At 40.5% G+C, this 22,559-nt stretch overlaps 1 protein-coding gene across 1 annotated transcript in view; it reads right to left on the reverse strand.

The window, feature by feature from the left end:
- Positions 1-3,024: 3,024 nt before the first annotated feature.
- Positions 3,025-22,559, reverse strand: part of FARSB (phenylalanyl-tRNA synthetase subunit beta) — a 66,800-nt gene continuing 47,265 nt past the window's right edge. The window contains exon 17 of the mRNA XM_059055241.2: positions 3,025-3,368. Within this exon, the coding sequence (XP_058911224.1) occupies positions 3,217-3,368 (152 nt within the window). The 3' untranslated portion in view covers positions 3,025-3,216. The remainder of the gene's footprint in view (positions 3,369-22,559) is intronic.

Raw genomic sequence — 22,559 nt, forward strand, 5'->3', positions numbered from 1 at the left:
AGGTACTGGCCTGGAAAAATGGGACATGTTAAGTGAAATGTCATGATATACACTATAGAAAATAGAAACCCAGACTTACTGCAAACCAGTAAGTAAAGCATGACCCCAAAACTGTGAGCATGTGTATGGGTCCGACTGTCCAAACTAAGGAAGATGTCAGAAACAACATGAACTGTTAACAATGGTTAGTTACTTTAGAGGATTGCGGGAGGAAGGGTTAATTAGGTTGGGATGGTCTTACTTTGTACAATTTTTTTTAAAGTAGTGAAGTTTTAATTTTTTGTGTTTTTTAGTATTTTATATATAAAAAACAAAACTGGTTAAAAAAAAAAAAAAGAAAAACTCAACATTTGGGTGAGTAGGTAAATGACGCAAAACACTGAGTGATCCATGGGCTCTACGTAACTCTTACTAGGTGTCACAAACCCACTTTTTAGCCACGTGACTTCTGGGCACATTATTAATCTCTGTCGATTGTTCTCGTCCTACAAGTCAGGGAGAATCCCTATTCTAACTCTCTCCTACAATTGTTATCTAATTTCTCTTTTAATATGACGGCTCCCAGTTTTCACTACATAGGTGTGTCTTCTCCAGTAAAAGCTTTCTCGCAGGCAGTGCCCACAGACTGCTCTGGCTCCAGTTCAGGTGCCTCACGGGGGCGAGTGTAAGACGATCTGGCCGTGGAGCCTCCACTCGTAAGCCGAGGGTTCGTTTCTTCTTCTTCTCACGTACCCGATATTGTTATTTTTCCTGCTGTTTCCTGCTTCAGAGCGCAGAAACCTCCACGTGATGGATGGAGTTGACCTTTCCCCTTTCGTGCTGGGATATACAGTTAGGTATCGCTGGGTTTTTCATTACAAGTTGTTTCTGACCATCCAAACATGATCCAGGTGGCTGGCTAACATAACTAATGGCTCCACCCACTTCAACAATGGCTATCACATGACTCACAAACCCTGATTTCAGTCACAGCAAACTTGAAACTAGGGGAGAATGTCTCACTCATGGTAGTGGACCAGTAAGCCATCATGAGCAGACATGCCGATTCTAAACTTCATGCTCTTTTACCTTACGTGTGCGTCTGCTGGTGTTCGTATTAAAATACAACATGTTGCATTAATTTTTCTCTCCCAGCTTTACTGAGGTGTAACCTACATCTTAACTACTTCCTTAATTAAGGTATAGATATTTCCATTTTAACTCTCTCCCAATTTCCTCTTAACTCTGCAGTCAATTTCCCTTCCACAGGCTCTAGCCAATCAATCTGCTTTTGACTTTTCTAGAACTTCATATAAATGGAATCATTTGTAGTCTTGTGTCTGGCTTGTTTTAGTGTAGTTTTGAGATTCATTCATGTTGTTCTGAGTATCAGTAGTTGGTTTTTTTTGTTTTTGTTTTTTTTTGGCTGAGAAGCATTCCACAGTATAGATATACTATAATTTGTTTATCCATTCATCTGTTTGAATAACACTGCTGTGAACATTTGCATAAAAATCTTTGTATGGCTATATGAGTAGAGTAAACCTAGGAGTAGAATGGCTAGATGGCAGATGTATGTTTCATGATTTAACATATTGCAAAACTATTTTCCAAAATGGCCGTATCACTTTACATTCCCACCGGCCACACATGGAAGTTCCAGTCTCACCAACACTTGATATAGTCAGTCTTTTTAATTTTAGCCATTTTAATTCGTATTTATTTTTTTATTTGCATTTCCCTGATGACTAATGTTGTTGAGCATCTTTTCATGTGCTTATTTCATTTCTCTTCTTTTGGGAAATATCTGTTCACATCTTTTGTCCGTTTTTAAAAAACTGCGTTGTCTTAAGTTATAAGAAATCTTTATGAATGCTGGACACAAACCTTTTGACAAGCATTATTTATTTTTTTAAAAATTTATTTATTTATTTATGTTTGCATTGGGTCTTCATTGCTGCGTGCGAGCTTTTTTCTAGGCTTCATGGCATGTGGGATCTTCCCGGACCAGGGATCGAACCCGTGACCCCTGCATTAGCAGGTGGATTCTTAACCCCTGCACCACCAGGGAAGCCCGACAAGCATTATTTTTAATGGGCGTATATCACTTCATTACTGACTGAAATGTAAGGATCAGCTTACAATGGGATTGGGAAGGAAGAGATGGCAGTCTGTACGTTCACAAATCTTGCTAAGCTGGACATTGCTGCCCTGATTCAAGGCAGTAAATGGTATTAGGTGCAGCAAAAGCTCCATAAACATAATTCTTGTCTATCCTTATTAGCTATTTCTACGGGGACTTACTTTGAAGTTGTTTTTTTACAATTTATTGTGTTTCATATCATCTCAACAGTAACTGAGAACTTTTCTCAAACATTATACCCAGCTTTTTTCAATACATGGTACCTACTGGAGGATTCTAGATCAAAGTATTAAAGTAAATTAGGAGGTTAAGACAAGGCAGACTGGCAGAAGCTTAATAAGACAGAAACTAGTAGCTCTATTAATTATTTAACACCATGATTTTATAACACTGACAACAGTCAGCTGTATGGCCTAGGGCAAAAATAAGTTTGTGTTTCCTGATGTTCATAGTGCACTGGCACCAGTGTGTCCCTTTTAACTCTTCTAGCAGAACGAATCTGTGCTGTGTGTCCACAAACCTCATCTCTGAGTGTCACGGACAGAGGAGCCAATACCGGTGCACCCTCAAATATTTTGAATACATGTGCATTTTTCTTTCACTTTAAGATGACTTCAAAGGCTGTAACTACTAGACCATCAGTAATTCTTAAAAGTTTTCTAAAAATGCTGTTATTGTTTCCCAGTGATGAACATGCATCAAATGTAGAAAATAAGAACAAAAAATTCTTAGTTAATCTCGTACGTGTGCCCTAATCAGCTATCTCGTTTCATCAGGGAAAAGAACAGGATTCTGTCCTGCAGACGTGATGGTGATGGTGAGAGGCTCTGATGTGTGGAGAGCTTCTCTGGTTCTCAGAACAGCTCCTGGCCCCCCACTGGGCTCTCAGGGACAAGCAGATGCCGCATTTGTGCAGTACAAGCTGGCCTGATGCGGGGATGGCAGTACCACCCACGGAGCCAGACACTGCTTTCTACTTTATTCAACATCAATGCACGAGCACAAGTGGACTTACTTACTGTGGGGACAACTAAAGGGCACCTAGGAGGAGAGAGGGACCCTCGGGGCGAGAGCCACACAACAGAGACCCATCTTCACAGAAACGGCTCAATGTTGATTTCCACGCAGGAGCAGGGCATGGTCAGCTCGAATCTGGTGATAACATCAGGATGAAGGACCCCCAGCTTCCCGATGCTCTGACCCCGGGCAAAGATCTCAGCACATCGCCCGGGGAAGAATGCAGGGCCTGAAAAACAGGGAGAGAAAAATCAACATTTCTCCTGGAAAAAAATGTCAATAGACATTAAATATTGAAAGCTCATTAGTCTACTTTAAAAAATAACTATTCTTTAAACTGCTGGCCATGAAATAAGAGTGCTCCCTCACACTTTCTGGTCTTAAAAAAGAAGCATTTGAGGGGCTTCCCTGGTGGCGCAGTGGTTGAGAATCCGTCTGCCGATGCAGGGGACACGGGTTCGTGCCCCGGTCCGGGAAGATCCCACATGCCGTGGAGCGGCTGGGCCTGTGAGCCATGGCTGCTGAGCCTGAGCGTCCGGAGCCTGTGCTCCGCAACGGGAGAGGCCACAGCAGTGAGAGGCCCGCGTACTGAAAAGGAAAAAAAAAAAAAAAAAAAAAAAAAAAAAAAGAAGCATTTGAGATAGCTAGTGGAAAGCAGCCGCATCGAGATCAGCTCGGTGCTTCTGACCACCTAGAGGGGTGGGATATGGGAGGGTGGGAGAAAGATGCAAGAGGGAGGGGATATGGGGCTATATGTATCCGTATAGCTGATTCACTTTGTTATAAAGCAGAAACTAACACACCACTGTAAAGCAATTACACTCCAATAAAGATGTTTTAAAAAACCAGAAGCATCTGCTATTACAGAAACACACTCTTATAAGGAAAGAAAAGGTTAGGGGCAAATCTGAAAATCAGGGCCCTGTGTTTTCATCACAGCAGCCCAGGCAGGATGAAGAAAAGGAGGCCGAAGGAGCAGAGGCAGGAGAGGACTTGGGAAGTGTGCAGACGTGGAACTGCCCTAAAGAGGACAAAGGGACAAATGAAATGTAAAACCAACGACTTTGCCTGGGAAGAACCTGTTTTGAAACAGGTTTTTCCATAGTAATACTTGCTGGATTAAAAACCTACACTGAATTCATGTACTGTTCAAAACAGCACTCTTTTCTACCTCATTCCATAGAGAAACACGAGCTGCACTGTCATCGGCAGGCGTAGGCCTTGTACCAGAATGTGACCCACATTCCTGTGGGAAAGAGAACTTCCTAAGCAGTTCCGGCACGTCTACGGTAAACCCGCCGCAAAGGCTATAGCCCCAGAACAAGGCTGGGTTGACCTCTGATTTACTCAAGACAGGCAGACGGTTCCCTCGCCATCTGGGTGCCAAGGCATGGATATGGCTCCCTAACCCAGTAACAGTTCTTGAGGTTTAAACAGCTAAAAACAAGCGAGCAGACAAACGTACAGGCCCACTGCACAGTCACTAAGTTAGTTAGCAGTGCCACAGGGGTGCTCCAACGCTCCCTACTCCACTGAGGCGAAAACCAATGCTGACTCGTTTCTCTCATCACCAACTTGTAAAGGGATTAGGTCCACAGCTCCTGACTCATTCAACCAAAACATCGACTGGCATGAACTATAAAATGCGGAGCCACAGCCTCCAGCCCGCCATTTCAGAGTGAGCGTGTTATTTATGAAAGAGTAAACTTCTGAGTCTCTACTAATGGCTCCAAGGTCAGCATAAGGAAGACACAGAACTGGTGGTGTGTGTGGGGGGTGTGGTGCTGGTGTGCTACCATTAAGTCAGCACCAGTCACACCACAGAGACACAGGACGACTATACAGAAGGATGTTTTCCTGAAAAAATTTTTTTTTTTTTTTTGCGGTACGCGGGCCTCTCACTGCTGTGGCCTCTCCCGTTGCGGAGCACAGGCTCCGGACGCGCAGGCTCAGCGGCCACGGCTCACGGGCCCAGCCACTCCGCGGCATGTGGGATCTTCCCAGACCGGGGCACGAACCCGCGTCCCCTGTATTAGCAGGTGGACTCCCAACCACCGCACCACCAGGGAAGTCCCCTGAAAAATATTTTTAACTGTCATTCTTAAATAACCCCAAAGCAACCCGGTTGAATTTATAAGGTGGCCTGTTTCTCACATGCCCCCAAACTAAATAATTCTGCTTCACTATTAAAGCAAATATTTCAATGAACTGCATTTGAAGTTCATAATTGTTTGGCTATGTGCATTAATCCACACTTGGAGAGAGGGATCAAATAAAATAATACAGAAACCATACTGCATCGATAATGTATAGCCCAAGAGAGAGACGAATATTGCTAAATCTGACAAAGATGGCATGTTTTAATTCTGTCAAAATAAAAAACCTAACTTAAAAGATAAAAACCAGGCCAATAAAACACACATAAGTTGTACTCCCTGGCGGTCCAGTGGTTGAGACTCCGTGCTCCCAATGCAGGGGGCATGGGTTCAATGCCTGGCTGGGGAACTAAGATCCTGCATGCCGTACAGTGCCGCCCCCCACCCCCCAAAAAGACCACGCCCCTCTCCCACCAAATAGATATTCACACGACAAGTCTGTAAAAAGTATTGGTGGTAAGTGGTATAACCAATAATCAGAGCTGAAAGGGCTGCCCGGAAGTCATTTACTCCATCACCCCTGGCACCCCTTATACAGAATTACATCTGAATAAACTACACTATCTGAAAGACACCAGATTATTTTTAAAGGCCATTCAGAAAGGAAGTTTTCAAGAACTTCCCTGATAACCTTGCTATGTTTAAGAATCCTCGCTGTACCAAAATCCTTCCTTTTTATCTATCTTCAAATTCCAATTTGATTGGATTCATTTTAACTGAAGCATAAAACCAAACTATTTTAGAATCTAAGCCAGATGTGCTAGCTCTGACAGTGTTAGCAAAATAAAGCCTGAGAGATAAGAACTTAGAATTTTTACTTCATAAAGCAACTTTTTGAATCAGAGCTTTTTAAGCAAAATTCAGTCACGTTCTTATTCAGCTAGCAAGCATGATAATGCCAGCTGGACCTCTCTCCAGAAGTTTGCGGCAAACTTTGCTGAAGCTCACTAACCAGTTAAATACTTAGTCCAACAAAAATATTCCTATCATTAAATAGAATTTTCCCCCTTTCCAAAGAAAAGCAAAAAGAACTGAAATTCATATTATGCATTATTTAAAACATATCCAGGTGTGGGAACATTCTAAATGACACAAGTATCAAAAGCTCTCAGCCCAGCACGGACCCGTCCCAGTCACCACAGCATCCTAAAACTGCCCCGGGTCAGAGGCCCTCCCCACAGAGGAGCTGCTTCCCAGTGAAGCAGGCTCCGAAGGGGTCCTCTGCCCTCTCATCCAATGCTAATGCGCCCCTTCCCATCCACATGGGAAAATTAAGCCCAATAATGCGATTTCTGTATAAACTCCACTTTGCCGAAAACTGCACATTTTAACCTGTGATGACAATTTTAACTTTCTTGCCATTTTTCATTTTTTCATTTCTACAAGGTCTTAAGATTTTTTGATTGATGCCTCTGTTGAATTAGAGCAAGGCTAAAGGTCTCTTCTTCAGACATAAATTGAGAGGCACACAGAAGTGCCTTCGAGTTTGTAAGGGGTACAGAGAGAAACTGTACCACTTGACTGATGTTGTATGTGAACTAGAAATACTGAAAGACAATTTTAAGTTACTAGAACGTCAGCATTTCTCAGTGCTTTTAAAAAATCTTTATGGTTCAAACCAAACTTTGCAGACAGAAGTGAACGGCTTCAAAGAAGGGCAGATGAGAAAGAGAATTGCTTCACTAACAACAAAAAGGGAACACACCCCGCTAAGGCAGCAATTAGGCCCGAGTTCAAAGATGAGAGCATCTCCTCCATCAGCAGGAGGGGAGCTCAGCACATCAATGTGATCACAATGCTCTAGTTAGGACCAAGGCAACTTAAATCAGAGTCTTTCCAGAAGTAAAAGAAGTCACATCTGAATGGAACCTAAATATGGGTCTAGGCTTATGGAAAATCAGACCTGGATGGTAGCCAGGGGCTACTTTTATCTCATTAGCAAACAAAAATACTTCTGGAGAAGAGCAGCCTGCTGTGTCCACAGTCATACAGCTGCCAATTCAAGGGAAATCATGTTGCCTTGTGAATGGGAATTCTAAAATTCAAATTCTACAAAGTACCTTCTTTTTCTTTTAATCACGCATTTAGGCCCAAACAGAGTTCTGGTTTACTGTTGTACCAAGGTACATAAATACTACAATTTTCAACCTGTGCCCCAAACACTCTCCAGCAAAAAGCCTCTCAAGCCCACTTTTCTACCTAGTTCCTTATACCATTTAAACCCTCAGCTTTGCTGGTATCCATCACAGCAAAATGGCTTCAAACCGAAAACAGACTTGGGAAAAGTAGTGTCCTCTGTTGAAGTACATGTGGAAACCCAGACAAAAGAAACATCAGTTAAGCACAAACAAGAATTTAATTTCCAGAACTTAGTGGGGTGTAAGTAAGTCCCTTAATTAAAGCTTTTGTAGCATCTCCTCAAGGTCTATAATTGTCTCTCTGTGCTCAAACGGCAGGACCACTTTGAGGACCTTGGGGGCAATTCTTGGGCCAGTAATCCAGCACAGCACCCAGTCTTTAGCACATTTTCTGGCTAATTGACCTTCAAAGACTTTGTGAGCTCCCTCTCTTGCTCGTTGCCAAACACCTTTCACAGTTTCTTTTTGCCCCCGTCTTTCTTTTGGAGTAATATTATAGGCCCAAAGTTTGGATAAGCTTTACACATAGAGTTATTCCTATAATTTTGTGAAGCATCGGAAGTAGAAGCTTAAGGCGGTAACTGAGCAGACCCTTAATCTGAAAGCTCCGTGGTGTTATCAAGCTTAAGGCTTAATTCCTTAATCTTTAAAACCCCTGCCATTGGCTGTTTTCAACGAATTCATTTGGTATTTTATTTAATCCATCTCTAAAAATCATCCACTCACACAATTTTACTTTTCCCCTTCTTCACACTACTCATACATACTTTGGGGTTCAAATCCACATACTGCAACTGCCTTCAATCTGGCACTTTATCAAATTTTCCATAATAAAGAGAACACAATTAACAGGAGAGTGGGGAACACTGGGAAAGGAATGTCAGTGCACCCCATACATCACAGCCAATAGTAGAGGCTATCGTCATGCGCTTTAATAAAAATAACCACACATAAGTCCCCAAACTCGGGGACGAAACACAAAATGCAGAATTATATAAATATAGTAAGCCACTGGGCCAGCAGAATGTGTTTTAAATCTGTCCTAAATGACTGATGATGTATTACGGGGTAGGAGGAAGGATAATCACTTAATAGGCTGACTCTAGGCTGGCATCTACCCAAACCCTATCCTTTCCTCCCCTGAGGCCCTAATTCTAATACAATTAGATACATATAAAATTATCCATTCCAGGGTCCAGTAACCCATCCTAGGAAATCACACAAAGGGGAAAAAAAAAACAACAACAACCCAGTGTTCCATTCTGGAGTGAAACTGACAGAGTAGGTGACCGGCCAGGAGTAGAGTGGGGCTGCAATTGTAATCTCCCACGCAGGACTTTCTTCTGGTCTCCTACCACTTTCTGAAAATGTAGTAACCATAACTAACTATGCCACCAGCACATCAACCTCACTTTCCTTTTCTAAATAATGTTAATTTAAAGGAAAAAAATATATCTATAGGGCTTAAAAAACAAAAAAAACCCGACCACACACTTAAAACATGTGAGCGGGGTATCATTCTTAAGGGTGGTTGTTCTCTAAGTTTTAGAACCAGGAGTTTTGGAGTGCCTCAGTGGAATGAGGGAGCGCCAGGGCGGAAAAGGCACAATGTAGATAAGACATGAACTTATAAAAAGAAAAGGTTTAGGAATATGAGGAGGAAAAACTGGCGTAACTACCATGATATAAACACCCATTTTTTTTCAGATCTTAGTACACTCCAGGTTGGAAGAGAAGTTCTCTGCAAAGACCATTTAATTTGTAAATGGAGAGTGAATAATTTCCAACTGGTAATATAAAACACCCATTTTCCCCCAGATATATACAAGTCTTCACCTTATATCTGAAGTGAAATATTTATGGTACCTAAAGTCTTTAAAGAGAGGGGACCTAATCCCTTGAGTCTAATGGCTATCTTTCATCCCTTTCTGAAGATCAAAAGAAAGAAAAACCCCTTACACAACTTTACAGTGCTAATCCCAACACACCTGCAGACTTCGTTAACCCTTAACGTGGAGGCGACTGGACGGGAGAGGAGCAATGGGCCCACCTACACTCACAGCACGGACTCAGAGAGGGAGCCTGCGCTCACAGGAGGAAGCCCTTAGGATCTCTTTTAAAGTCTGATCTTAACTATCTGTCTTTCATACACACATACTCATATTTCAAAACCTGAAGAGGATCAAGAATGTTAGGAGAGGGGCTTCCCTGGTGGAACAGTGGCTAAGAACCCACCTGCCAATGCAAGGGGACACGGGTTCAAGCCCTGGTCTGGGAAGATCCCACGTGCCACGGAGCAACTAAACCCATGCGCCACAACTACTGAGCCTGCGAGCCACAACTACTGAGCCCACACACCTAGAGGCCGCGCTCCGCAACAAGAGAAGCCATCGCAATGAGAAGCCCGCGCACCACAATGAAGAGTATTCCCCCCTCGCTGCCATTAGAGAAAGCCTGCACAGCAACAAAGACTCAACACAGCTAAAAGTAAAAACAAACAAACAAATAAATAAATAAATTTATTTTTAAAAAAGCAATAAATGCCCTGAAAGCTTATATTAAAAAAAAAAAGTTAGGAGAACTTAAACGTGATACATCTAGTTGCAATTTAAAATCTGTCTCAAATTACTTTGTGTAAAACCAAAGGATTTATTTTTTTATTTTTTTTAATTTTTTTGGTACGCGGGCCTCTCACTGCTGTGGCCTCTCCCGTTGCGCAGCACAGGCTCCGGACGCGCAGGCTCAGCGGCCATGGCTCACGGGCCCAGCCGCTCCGCGGCACGTGGGATCTTCCCGGACCTGGGCACGAACCCGCGTCCCCTGCATCGGCAGGCGGACTCTCAACCACTGCGCCACCGGGGAAGCCCAAACCAAAGGATTTTTAACTCTAGGTTAACAAGTACCCTGTCTATTGGCTTGTTTTGAAAATTCCTATTCCAAAATAATGCCATCATCCTACATTTGTCTGGCACTTGAATCGTTTCCTCCCAAATGTTCACATTTCTTAAATGTTCGTAGGACAGACACAGGATAACAACTCAAAAATAAAAGGTATGGATCGTCATCCTGCCTTCCTGGCACAGGAAGGGTCTTTCCCAGTCTTTCATCTGATAAAAAACCTTTAAAGGACAATCTCTCCAACCAAATATGAACAATTTATTATCAATACTTTCTCCACAGTTATAGTAAAATAATAAAACAACAATAATAAAGAGACTATTCTAGGGCTAATTAAAGGAAAGAATGGCAATGTTGAGTGTTTGCGATTACATCTGTAATTTCACAAGTAATTAACTTACTCAGTTGAGACCTTTGGCCATCATGGAATAAACAATAACCTCAAACACGTCATTATCATAGATGTGCTGTAGTTTCAGAATTAAACTTCAGCAGACAAGTAGGGAGTGTAGAAGAAAAAGAAGAGAATAATGAGGTTGTGAAAACAAAGTATGCTGCCTTCTACTCATCTCCTTCCATCCCCAGTAAAGGGAGTGACTTGGTCCCAGTGCAGCCCTGGCCAAGCCCCAAGGACAGGCAAGTTACAGATGGAAAAAGTGAAGCACAAGGAGATTAGGGGACTTGCCCGAGGCAAGCAATAGCATAGGCCAGAGAGTGAGCACCTCTGTGTGTGGCCCCAAGGCACAGAAGGCCTAGGGAATAGTTAGTGTTTTCAAACTTTTGGTCAAGCTGTCCATTTCATGTTTGCAAACCTCCTCTGGTTTAAAATTAAACAAACAAAACCTTAAAATAAAAAAAAATTAAAAAAAAGAAAAAAGAAAAAACGACTGACAACCTCTAGCCTTAGGACATAACCAAGTATACTCTAAAATATTATTAACACATGATATAGACAAAACCTAGAGCTTTCCAGGGTAGACAGAACTACATTTAAAAAAATCCCGTATAACACAGGCATCCTTAAAGAACAAGTTCCAGATTCCTGAAACAAGACTGGAATAATTTAAACAGATAAATAAGCACCACAGTGACACCATCTAAAAAGGCGAAGAAAAAGAGCTGCTACATTAGACCCTGCAGCAGAGACTGCTTCTGAACCATTTTAAACTTCTGCAGAATCTTAAAACTAGAAATGACCCTGGCAGTGATTTTGTCCAGGCCTTTATTTCTAATATGAGAAAATGGATACCAAAGAGGTTAAGAAAACCATACAGCCAGGTAACAGCAGAGCTGAGAACCCAGTTCCTTCTTGAACCCCAGTCTGTGACTCTCTTATCTAATGCTGATTTTCTGAAGGGCAGACCTAGTATCTACCTGGAGGGTACTCTGGAGAGTGATCACCCATTCCAAAATGCTGTCCCACATTCTTATATCTGCCTCTCCCAACAACCCTGTGGTACAGACAGGACAGACATTATCATTCCCATTTTACAGATGAAGAAACTGGCATAAAGGGATTAAGTCCTAAATCACATGGGCTAACACAACAGAAGGACCTGACCCAACACACAAGAGTTACGGTTACTACATCAGAGCTGACCATGCCTCCTAGGGCTCAACAAAATGTATTCTTCCCTATCATTTTAATTAGAGTCTGTACCATCTTAACATCTGCTTTTTCAACTTAGTTTATAATTCACATTTATCATATGCCATTATATTTATATGTAGTAGTTTGCCAAATTGTTCTTTAAGTATTTTATGTTGGAGTTGTTTCCAATTATCCACTGTTATAAATAGGGCTCCTGTAACATATATATTACTTGTTGCTCTTTTTTGGTTTCTTCCTTTTGCCAAAGGTAGTACCACACAAGTAAAACAATGCCAATTATTGTATAGTTCAATTACATATCAAAATGTTAAACAGTGGACTTCTAGCAATGGTAGTGCCAACAAACCACAAACTTAATATAAGATTATACTGATCTTATTTTGCACAACACTGATTTTTAAAAAATTTTCCCTTGCATAGTACCAACTACTTACTACCTTTTTTTTCAGTTCCATTGGTGGAAAAAAAAAAAAAAAGCATCACAGCAGCCCAGGAAAATAATTCCAAGAGATCTTTGTTCCGAGAATGCAATTCACAAACAAGCTAGGGGCCTTTAGGGATTAAGAGAATAAGCAGAAACCCTTCCTTTCTGGAAGGAGAGAGTGTCAGAGCGGAGTGGCTGCGAAAACAACATTGATAAAAATATTTAACAGTTACTGATGAATATTGGACACAATCAAAACAGGTCTCACAGAACAGACAACAGGAAGTTCTGGAGACATTTAGAGCAAGGCATGTTATCTGATATTTCTGCTCAATGGTTTACTCTTTATGGGCCGGCTTCAACATCATTCAAAAGAAATAAAATTATTGTAACTACAGTCACACGGTTTTATCGCTTAAAGAAAGGCAGGTAATTAATGTCTGCCTATTTGCTAATATACTGGGCCATGTGGCTGTTGCCCACGTTTCTTCTTTCACCTCTTCCAAACATGCTCTTTCCACATAAGGAAGTGTGTGTGTTTGTTGGGGTTGGGGGGGGGGCTGTCAACTGGGTGTGGTTTCAGAAGATGCAGAGGTTTTTCTATTCCACTAAATTTGCCCCACCCTTTTTAAAGCTAATAACCTGACATTTTCATAAAGGGACCAAATTTTTCTCCTTTCACAATGAGAAAGAATGTCAAAAATTAAAGCATCTCCTAAGTTCACACTGATATGTATCAAGTGAACTTCCAGTCAGATGCTTTCCTGCCAGAAAATTTTTTTAAAAAGGGCAAAATGGGACCAAGGAGAGCACAGGGTCCTGAAGGGGGAGGAGTGGCGGGGGTGAGGGGTGGGGGGGGCTGGCGTCAGAAGGCGAGCTGCCGGCCTCGCACGCGGCCTGTTCGGCCTGGAAGAACCCTCGGCAGGAAGAGGAAGACGACGTTCCTGACCCACGACCCACCGGGGCCGGCAGGTGCTCAGGGGTATTTCCAGGAGGGGGATGGGTTGCCCACGTCACCCAAGTGACTACTGGCGTTTACTTTTCAAGCGGGTGGAGATTAGGCCACGGCTACTGAACGCTAATGTACAGCAGAATCACCCATCAAGATCAAAACCACAACTGGGACCTCAATGAAGTCAGATGGCCTGCCTATCGTTTATAGAAAAGTAGCAGGAATGCTTTAAATGAATGTCAATCTGTGGGAGTCCTGCAATGTTGTAATATACTGAAGACTCTCTCTCTAAAGGCAGCATGACGGGGAGGGAAGAAACGTGCTGGCAGGTTAAAGAAACTCCAGAGAAGACAGACACCTAATGGATGTTCAGTTAAGGTTCTGCCTCCCCACTGCCCCAAAGTCCACAGCAAAACATGCATTTCTAATTTTTAAACAAAGCAGACTGTGAATTAATATAATATTTTAAAACATCAGTGCAAGCATTAGTTATTTAAGGCTTCTACAGTCTTGCCTGATAAAAAGAAGTACTGGGAATATGTTGGTCAAAATGTATTTTATTTTGTAGAATATTTTCTAAGTACAAAAAGAACTGAAGATAAAGCCTGAACTGTTTCTAACGATAATGTTATTAGCAATAATATTGATATTTTGAAACAAAGATGGATAAATAGGTAATACTGTAAATTCATTAGGAACCAAGATTTTTTCAATGTAAAGAAAAAGAGCTAACTATAAAGACAAACATATTAAGTAAAAAATCCTCTAATCCTGAATATAAATTGGAACCCATATGAACTCAAGGATTTTCTTTAAAAAAAAAAAAATTTTGTTTTAAAAAGGTTTTCCTCTGTGTACTAAAAAGTCCTAGAAACAACGACTAGCTCAGTAGCAATGAGCAACCTTAGCACCTAGATTGTGATCTAAATTTGATTTCTCACTGAAAGGAACCAGGGACACTGGGCAATATAGCTGATTCCAGGTCTGAGGCAGAAACTATATAAGATGAGCCCAGAAATATATTTCCTATATTATCACCCACATCCAAAAAAGCATCACCATATACAACTATTTTCTCCCTTTCATTTTAGTAAGAACCTCCCTACCAATAAAAGCTTCTCAAGACTTAAAAGCTCTTCTCCTTCCCTTCCAGAATAATCCAGCCCTAAAGGGGCTGAGGAAGGAAGAAATCCTCTCACTCAAGCATGGGCACTGGGTGTCAGAGCTAAAGGGGTCAGGGAGGGCATCCACAGGTGAGAGGGAAACAGCCCCAAGAGGGCAGTCAGAGACTGAGAGTGAGTGATGGGCAGGGCAGACATGCAAGGGACAAGATGGAGTTTAGTTACCAACAGGAGCAACGAGCAAGTAAGTGAATAAATTATGAATCATGGGAGCCAGGTTTCTCACTGTTGGAGAAGTGAGGTACAAATACAGTAGGGGAGAAAACTGGAATGAACCCTAAGGTGTTGGACTGGAATGGAGGTATTGCTGTGGGCTTATGGTCTTTAAAATATGTATAGATATAGGAGTAAGTTAGTATATGTATGTGTCTGTGTGCAACTAGAACCCTACATCTTGACTTTTAGACACCATTCCCCACTAAAAGGAACCAGGATGGAGAAATGGGACAATGGAAAGATTAAGATAAGCCTTGAATATCTTCTTGTGCCCAAAGCAAGAGAGTGCTAATAATAATAAAGAATAATAGGAACATGTTGAAAGGATGCAGAAGCCAGCTTGAAGGGACTCCCACTGCCCAAAGTGAGGACAATGTGAGAATCAGAATAAATAATGGATTAAGATACACTCAATAAAACAGGAAATAATGAATCCATACTAAGATAGATAAACAAATAGGAGGACTGATTAGGAACAGAACATTTACATAATTTCAAAGTTCCTCCCCATAAAATGTTTATTGATGATAATGGAGAAAGGGGTAACTTCATAGTAAAGAAGCCTAGCAGACACTAGTTTGATCAGGTGATTAAAGTGAACATTATCAGCTATAAGTGGAAATCAGGTGCCATGGATAGGATGCATTGAGAAGAGAGCGTTACTTCTGCAACATTCCTCCAAAGTTGCCTAACTTGAATCTAGACAACCCCAAATTGAGGAACACACTACAAAATAACTGGCCTATAATCTCCAAAAGTGTCAGGGTCATGAAAGTCAAGGAGAGACTATTCTAGAACTCTCCAGAAGGAGGCTAATGAGACATGACAGCTAAAGGCAATAAGTGATTCTTTGATATAAAGGATAACTGATAAAACTTGCTCAGGGTATAAGGATTAGATGGGGTTAACATTAACGTGAATAATATTTTCCTGGTTTTCACGATTATATTTTGGTTATGTAGGACAATGTCCTTGTTTGTAAGAAATACACACTAATGTATTAAGGGGTACAGGTTGGCAATTTACTCTCAAACAGTTCAGGAAAGTTTTTTGTCCTGCACCTGTTTTAATAACCTTGTAACTTTCAAAATTTTTAAAAATTAATAAAATGAGGTTTACATTATAGGAGTTTCTTCCACCAATTCTCAGAAAAAGGGGGCGGGGTAAAAATTATTGCCCTCATCCTACACCTTGAAAGAAAAGGAAATACTAAATGTGAATACCTCAAGGGGAAAAGCACATTTTTCAGGTAGGAGCACTTATTTATCAACCCTACCTAGAGATGTATTCAATATGTGTACCTCTTTTTCTCTCCACCCATCCATCCTTTTAATCCTTCTGGATTAAAGCTGTATTGACTGCTTAGAGGGTTAATATTTAGTGTACCAGAACACATCATTCTCTAGGAATTCAGAGGAGAGTGGTCACTGCAGCGCACCAGCGTGCCAAAAACAGGGTGCTGCCAATGTGTAAAGCTGCTCCTCCCTGAGGAAACCAAAACTTACATATGTAAGATCAGAACTGAGTAGTGCATTCAGACAATAACACAAAGCTACAGTAAACAAAACAGCGTGGTGCTGGCACAAAAACGGACATATGGATCAATGCAACAGCGCAGAGACCCCAGAAATAAACTCACACACCTACGGTCAATTAATCTTTAATAAAGGAGGCAAAAACATACAATGGAGAAAAGACAGTCTCTTCAATAAGTGACACTGAGAAAACTGAACAGCTACGTTAAAACAATTAAATTAGAACATTCTCTAACACCACATACAAAAATAAACTCAAAATGGATTAAAGACCTAAATGTAAGACTGGATACTATAAAATTCCTAGAGGAAAACATAGGCAGAACACTCTGACATAAATCCCAGCAATATTTTTTGGATCCATCTCCTAGAGTAATGGAAACAAAAGCAAAAATAAACAAATGGGACCTAATTGAACTTAGAAGCTTTTGCACAGCAAAGGAAACCATAGGCAAAATGAAAAGACAACATACGGACTGGGAGAAAATATTTGCAAACAATGTGACTGACAAGGGATTAATTTCCAATATATACAAAAAGCTCATGCAACTCAATAACAACAAAAGCAAAAAAATGAATAACCCAAACAAAAAATGGGCAGAAGACCTAAACAGACACTTCTCCAAAGAAGACATACAGATGGCCAACAGGCACACGAAAAGATGCTCAACATTGCTAATTAGCAAAGAAATGCAAATCAAAACTACAATGAGGTATCACCTCACACCGGTCAGAATGGCCATCATCAAAAGGTCTACAAATAATAAATGTTGGAGAGAGTGTGGAGAAAAGGGAACCCTCCTACACTGTTATACTGTGGGAATATAAACTGGTGCAGCCACTATGGAAAACAGTATGGAGGTTTCTTAAAGAACTAAAAATAGAATTCCCACATAATCCAGCAATCCCACTCCTAGGCATATATCCTGAAAAGATGAAAGCCCTAATTCGAAAAGATACATGCACCTCAATGTTCACAGCAGCACTATTTACAATAGCCAAGACATGGAAGTGACCTACATGTCCATCAACAGATGAATGGATAAAGAAGATGTGACATATAAATTCAGTGGAATACTACTCAGCCATAAAAAGAATGAAATAATGCCATTTGCAGCAACATGGATGGACCTAAAGAATATCACACTAAGTAAAGTAAGTCAGACAGAAAAAGACAAATATTATATATCACTTACATGTGGAATCTAAAAAATAGTACAAATGAACTTATTTACAAAACAGAAACAGACTCACAGACATAGAAAACAAACTTATCGTTACCAAAGGGGAAGGGGGTGGGGATAAATTGGGAGTATGGGATTAAGAGATGCATGCTACCATATATAAAACAGACAAACAACAAGGATTAACTGTATAGCACAGGGAACTATATTCAGTATCTTGTAATAAACTATAATGGAAAAGAATTGGGGGAAAAAAAACTGAGCAGTACAAATCACCCTAAAAATCCTCTCAACTTTCAGGATCTGGGTCCTTGAAACTGGAAATGAACTGCTTTTGCATCTCTTTTTATTTGGGCCATAGCCTTTTCTGTAGAATAGTGGAAGCCAACGTCTAGTTTGGAAGCAGGAAAAAAAGGAGTACAAGGTGTTAAATAAAAATACCTTTCTCTCTCTCTCTCTTTTGCCCAGCACATACAGTTAAATTGAAACAACTCCAAAGTACGCATTAAGTCACAGCATGCATTCTCAAAGGGAATGAAAACTGGTTCTTGGTTGGGGAGACGGGGTATGAAAAAAATCTTATATTACAGTGGTTTGGAGCCCTCCAAAGATGAACCCTACTTAACAAAACTGTACTCCTTAGTATTCAGTTCGTCTCACTGGGTTGTCTTGGGCTTCACAGGAGCAGCACTGAAATGGAAAACATGGCAAATGTATGCAAGATCAGTGCTCCACAACTGTGGCGACAGATAGCTCTGATCCGGTGACTGAAAGACTTTGTATCAAGTGCTCAATTGCAAGGTCATCTTAAGAGGTGGCCTTCATGTGCCAGGAATCACCATTGGCTACCTTGTGGACTCTGTTTATGTGTGCTCTTGAGAGCTTCCCTGCACAGTTCAGGCTTTGAGAATTAAATAAAAACAGTTTCTAATTTAAAAAGTTATTATTCAACACATCATTAACTACATCAAGTGCTGGAAAGAAAAAACATCGGCAATATCTGACTACCAGCTAATTGAAAGTTCTCTTATCAAGGAAAAGTTAAATTCACTAAAAATGACCTTTTAAGAAATTAATTTTTCATTTGTTTTACTTTTGCTGGAAAAGTGGGTTTTGAATGGTTTTAAAAAATTTTTGGTTACAGTTATATATTTAAATTAATTGGCAACTGGCATATATAATGATGCACTATATAATTTATATAAGTATGTAACATTAAAAGCTATGCAGTAGATACAAAGTTAAATGTTAGTAGTTTTTTGATTTAACTCTCTCTCTCTCTCTCTCTCTTTTTTTTCTGTCTGCACCGCTAGGCTTGTAGGATCTCAGTTCCTCGACCAGGGACTGAACTTGGGCCACAGCAGTGAAAGCCTGGAATCCTAACCACTAGGCCACCAGAACTCCCTAATTTAACTCTTAACTTAAAAATGTTTACTTATTCTTAACCCTGAATTGAATTTTAAAAATAAGGTTTATACTTTTTATGTATAAAGCAAAGCTATAGATATAGTACATAATAAATATGCAGTATACCAGTGGTATTAATGTTTTATGGAGGGGCAATTAGGAAAAAAGTCTAAAACGTTCCTTAAGGGAGAGATCATAAAAAGAAGTTGAGAAACACTGTGTTACAAGACCTATCAGATGGGAAAGTGAGCTGACCAAGTCATTCAAGTGGGAACTGCTGTGGAACACGCACTCTGACACTGAGTACTGAAATGTCAAGTGGGTACCAAGGCGCACCAAAAGCACGAGGTGGTGAGCATAAGTGGAGAGAACTTTGCCTCATACATATAAGAGAGAGTGCGGCGAGGAAATAAAACACACTCACAAACAATACAGGGCTGCGCAAATCATAACTGCTGAGGCTCTAATGGGCGCTGTGGCCCCATGCCATCCCGCGGTTTTGACGTGTGGTGATCACTGCAGATGTGTTTAATATTGCTCTTAATAAAGCCTTCAAAGAAGGTAACAAAAATTGTAGTATTTGAAAGCTTGCCTCAAACACCAAAAAAACCCAGAGAATCGGAGGATTAAGGACATTTCTTACACAGAGGCTTAAAAACTTCCAAACCATTTTTCTTTTAAACGTGCTGCCTTAACAGAGTAATGTCTTTGCTGATGGTAACTAAAAATGTGGAGACACTATACAGATCCCCCTTTTTTCCAGCCTAGACTTTTTGTGTAAATCAGACCATAAATGGAACACCTTTACTCCAGCAAGCTGTTCAATACATATTCTTCTCATATATTTCCAAGCTCATGTTACACTAAAAACCAGTGTGAAGGCCGGAGAGAAATCACAATTTCACCCGTACTTTTTTAGCAACTGAAATCTTTCTTTCACAGGTGTCCTGAAAGAGGAAAAAGGTCATGACCTACAGGTCAAGTCAATGATCATTAGGTGATGCTGTAACAGAAGGCATCTAAATAACCTCTGTGGGTACATATGGCACAGGATTAAATGTGCCTATTACTTACAAGGTTATTTTTCATTTCACAAAATGAATTCTGAGCAGCATGAAAATCAGAATTGTCAAAACTAAAAGTACTAAAACTTCTGTTTTTCCATCAGGAATCTTGTCTCAGGTTAAACTGACATTTTCCATAGATTTGTGAAAAAACAAAACTGAAATAGGAACAAATTCAAGGGGGAAAAAAATACACACTCAAGTCAATGCAGCCAATCGCACACAAAGCCTACTACCTTCCCAAGAAATTATTTTCACCACTGATTTACCCAGGAACCACATAACTGTTCTAAGCACAAAAATGTTGCGAATTTTCCTTGCCCAGAAGTGGTTTTGAAAAGGATAAATGCATTTTAACATACATAATTTAGTTTGCAACAAACCACAAAAACAAAGGGGAAGAAGTCTGAAAAAAAGCATATACCTATGCTGTAATGATCCGCTCAAATGCCACTAAAACACGATGATTCCAAGTGCTCAAAATGCTCTACAGACAGTCTGTTAAAAAGTTAAAGGTTCTTCTTTCTTTTTTCTACTCAACGACTGCCCTTATTTTATCAGCAGTTTGGCATTCTAGCTCACCTTGTGTTCTTAATTGCAAGGGCGCTCAGCAAATAAAAACTCTGTGAGACTAAGTGACCACGGCTTCTAATTGTGGCTGCAGCCACAGGACTTGGGAGTGCTTCTCAGAGATCCACAGGCTGCAGAGGGCTGCTGTCTGCATGAGAAGCCAGGTTACACGCCAATGTCCACAGAACTCCCTGAGATCAATGTGATGATCAATGAAGTGAGTTTCCAGATTTCTCTCACAGTGGACAGGGCCAAGTTTCTCAAAAGGGAATCAAGTTCTGTTCCACTCTCTACCACCAAACAAAGCAGCACAAAAGGAAGTCAGTGGTGTTTATTAGAAAGGACAGAGAGAGATTAGGTATATCTGCCAATGAACTGACTCTCTGGTGAACAGACTTAGCTCAATTATAATGGCAAAGCCATCAGGGACTTTAATTATTAAAAGGTAAACCATATGCCAGAGTAATAGAAGACAACTCAGTAATCAAGAATGGCAAGAAATGGTAGCTCTTAATCTGTTTCCTCTTGACTTTTTTGATACTCTGAAGACCTTTTCTTAAGGCAAAAAAAGCTTTATGCAAAATAACAATAAATCTGAGGAAATGATGTAGCTAAACACACTCCAGCAACCAAATTCCTGTGTAGGGATTTACTTAGGAGATATATATATATACACACACACACATATTATATATGTATTAAATTTTAGATGAAGAACTTATACCAATTTTACTGCTGACTTATTTTGACAAGCCACTTCTTTAGGTCTTGGTTTCTTTAACCATTTAAAAAAAAGGTAATCATATTTGTCATTACGTAATCAAAATAGATAATTAAAATATAACATTACAGGGGCTTCCCTGGTGGCGCAGTGGTTGAGAATCTGCCTGCCGATGCACGGGACACGGGTTCGAGCCCTGGTCTGGGAGGATCCCACATGCCGCGGAGCAACTGGGCCCGTGAGCCACAACTACTGAGCCTGCGCGTCTGGAGCCTGTGCTCCGCAACGAGAGGCTGCGATAGTGAGAGGCCCGCGCACCGCGATGAAGAGTGGCCCCCGCTTGCCACAACTGGAGAAAGCCCTCGCACAGAAACGAAGACCCAACACAGCAAAAATAAATAAATAAACAAATGTGGGGTTTAAAAATAAAATCGTTTAAAAAATATATATAACATTACAATATTCTATTATGAGAGCCAAAGTAAATTCAAAAGGAAACACAAGATGGCCTCTGTCCTCATACAAAATCAAACACCAGTAACAATTTGGCCTAAAAAACGGAACATAAAGATCTACAACCACATCGTAAGTTTATGAATGTATTTTCTAATTTGAAAACACACCCACCCACACACAGACACCCACAGACACCCACACACACATTCCAAGCCAAAACGATAGACATCTACATATTAGGGAAATTAAGTACTAAGTATTACATTGTTTTGGTGCTAAAATATAAAAGGATTAAAATTATAATATCATAGGTTTAGAATGATGAAAATAGAACTTAAGAAAAAGATCAACACATATGAGCTGTATCATAAAAGGTTCCAAGTGGAACTTTTCCAAATGCTGAATGCTGTAGCTTCTACCTTCATAAAGTTTCTTAAATCAGTCTTCTCCTTGGTATAGCCTTGGCTGACATTCAAAGTCAAGTCCTTATTCTCACTGTTAACACCTTTCAACCATTCTCTTCCCCTCTACTCTCCATGCTGCACAACCTACATATTGCTGCCAGATTAATTCCTTCAAAGCACAGATCTAATCACATCACTCACTTAAGGAAAAAAAAAAAAAGCAGCACGAGCTTCAATATTTTCCAGCTAATTAGCTACAACTCCTTATTCTAGCACTCAGGACTCTAAATGTACTCCCAAGCTTCTTCCTCACCCTGTAGTCAAACCAAACTGCACTAGGCTATGTTCCCATCATTTTTGCCTTTGCTCTGGTGGTTTGCCTTGCTTCCCCTGTCTCCCACCAATTCCTTCGAAGGCCTATGTCACTTTCCAGAAACTCACTAACACTTTCCCATATGCTCTTAAGAAAGCGCACCATCTCCCTCTTTGAAAACTTCAAGGC

The sequence above is a fragment of the Kogia breviceps genome, chromosome 2 (genome assembly GCF_026419965.1).
Source record: "Kogia breviceps isolate mKogBre1 chromosome 2, mKogBre1 haplotype 1, whole genome shotgun sequence".
NCBI lineage: Eukaryota > Metazoa > Chordata > Mammalia > Artiodactyla > Physeteridae > Kogia > Kogia breviceps.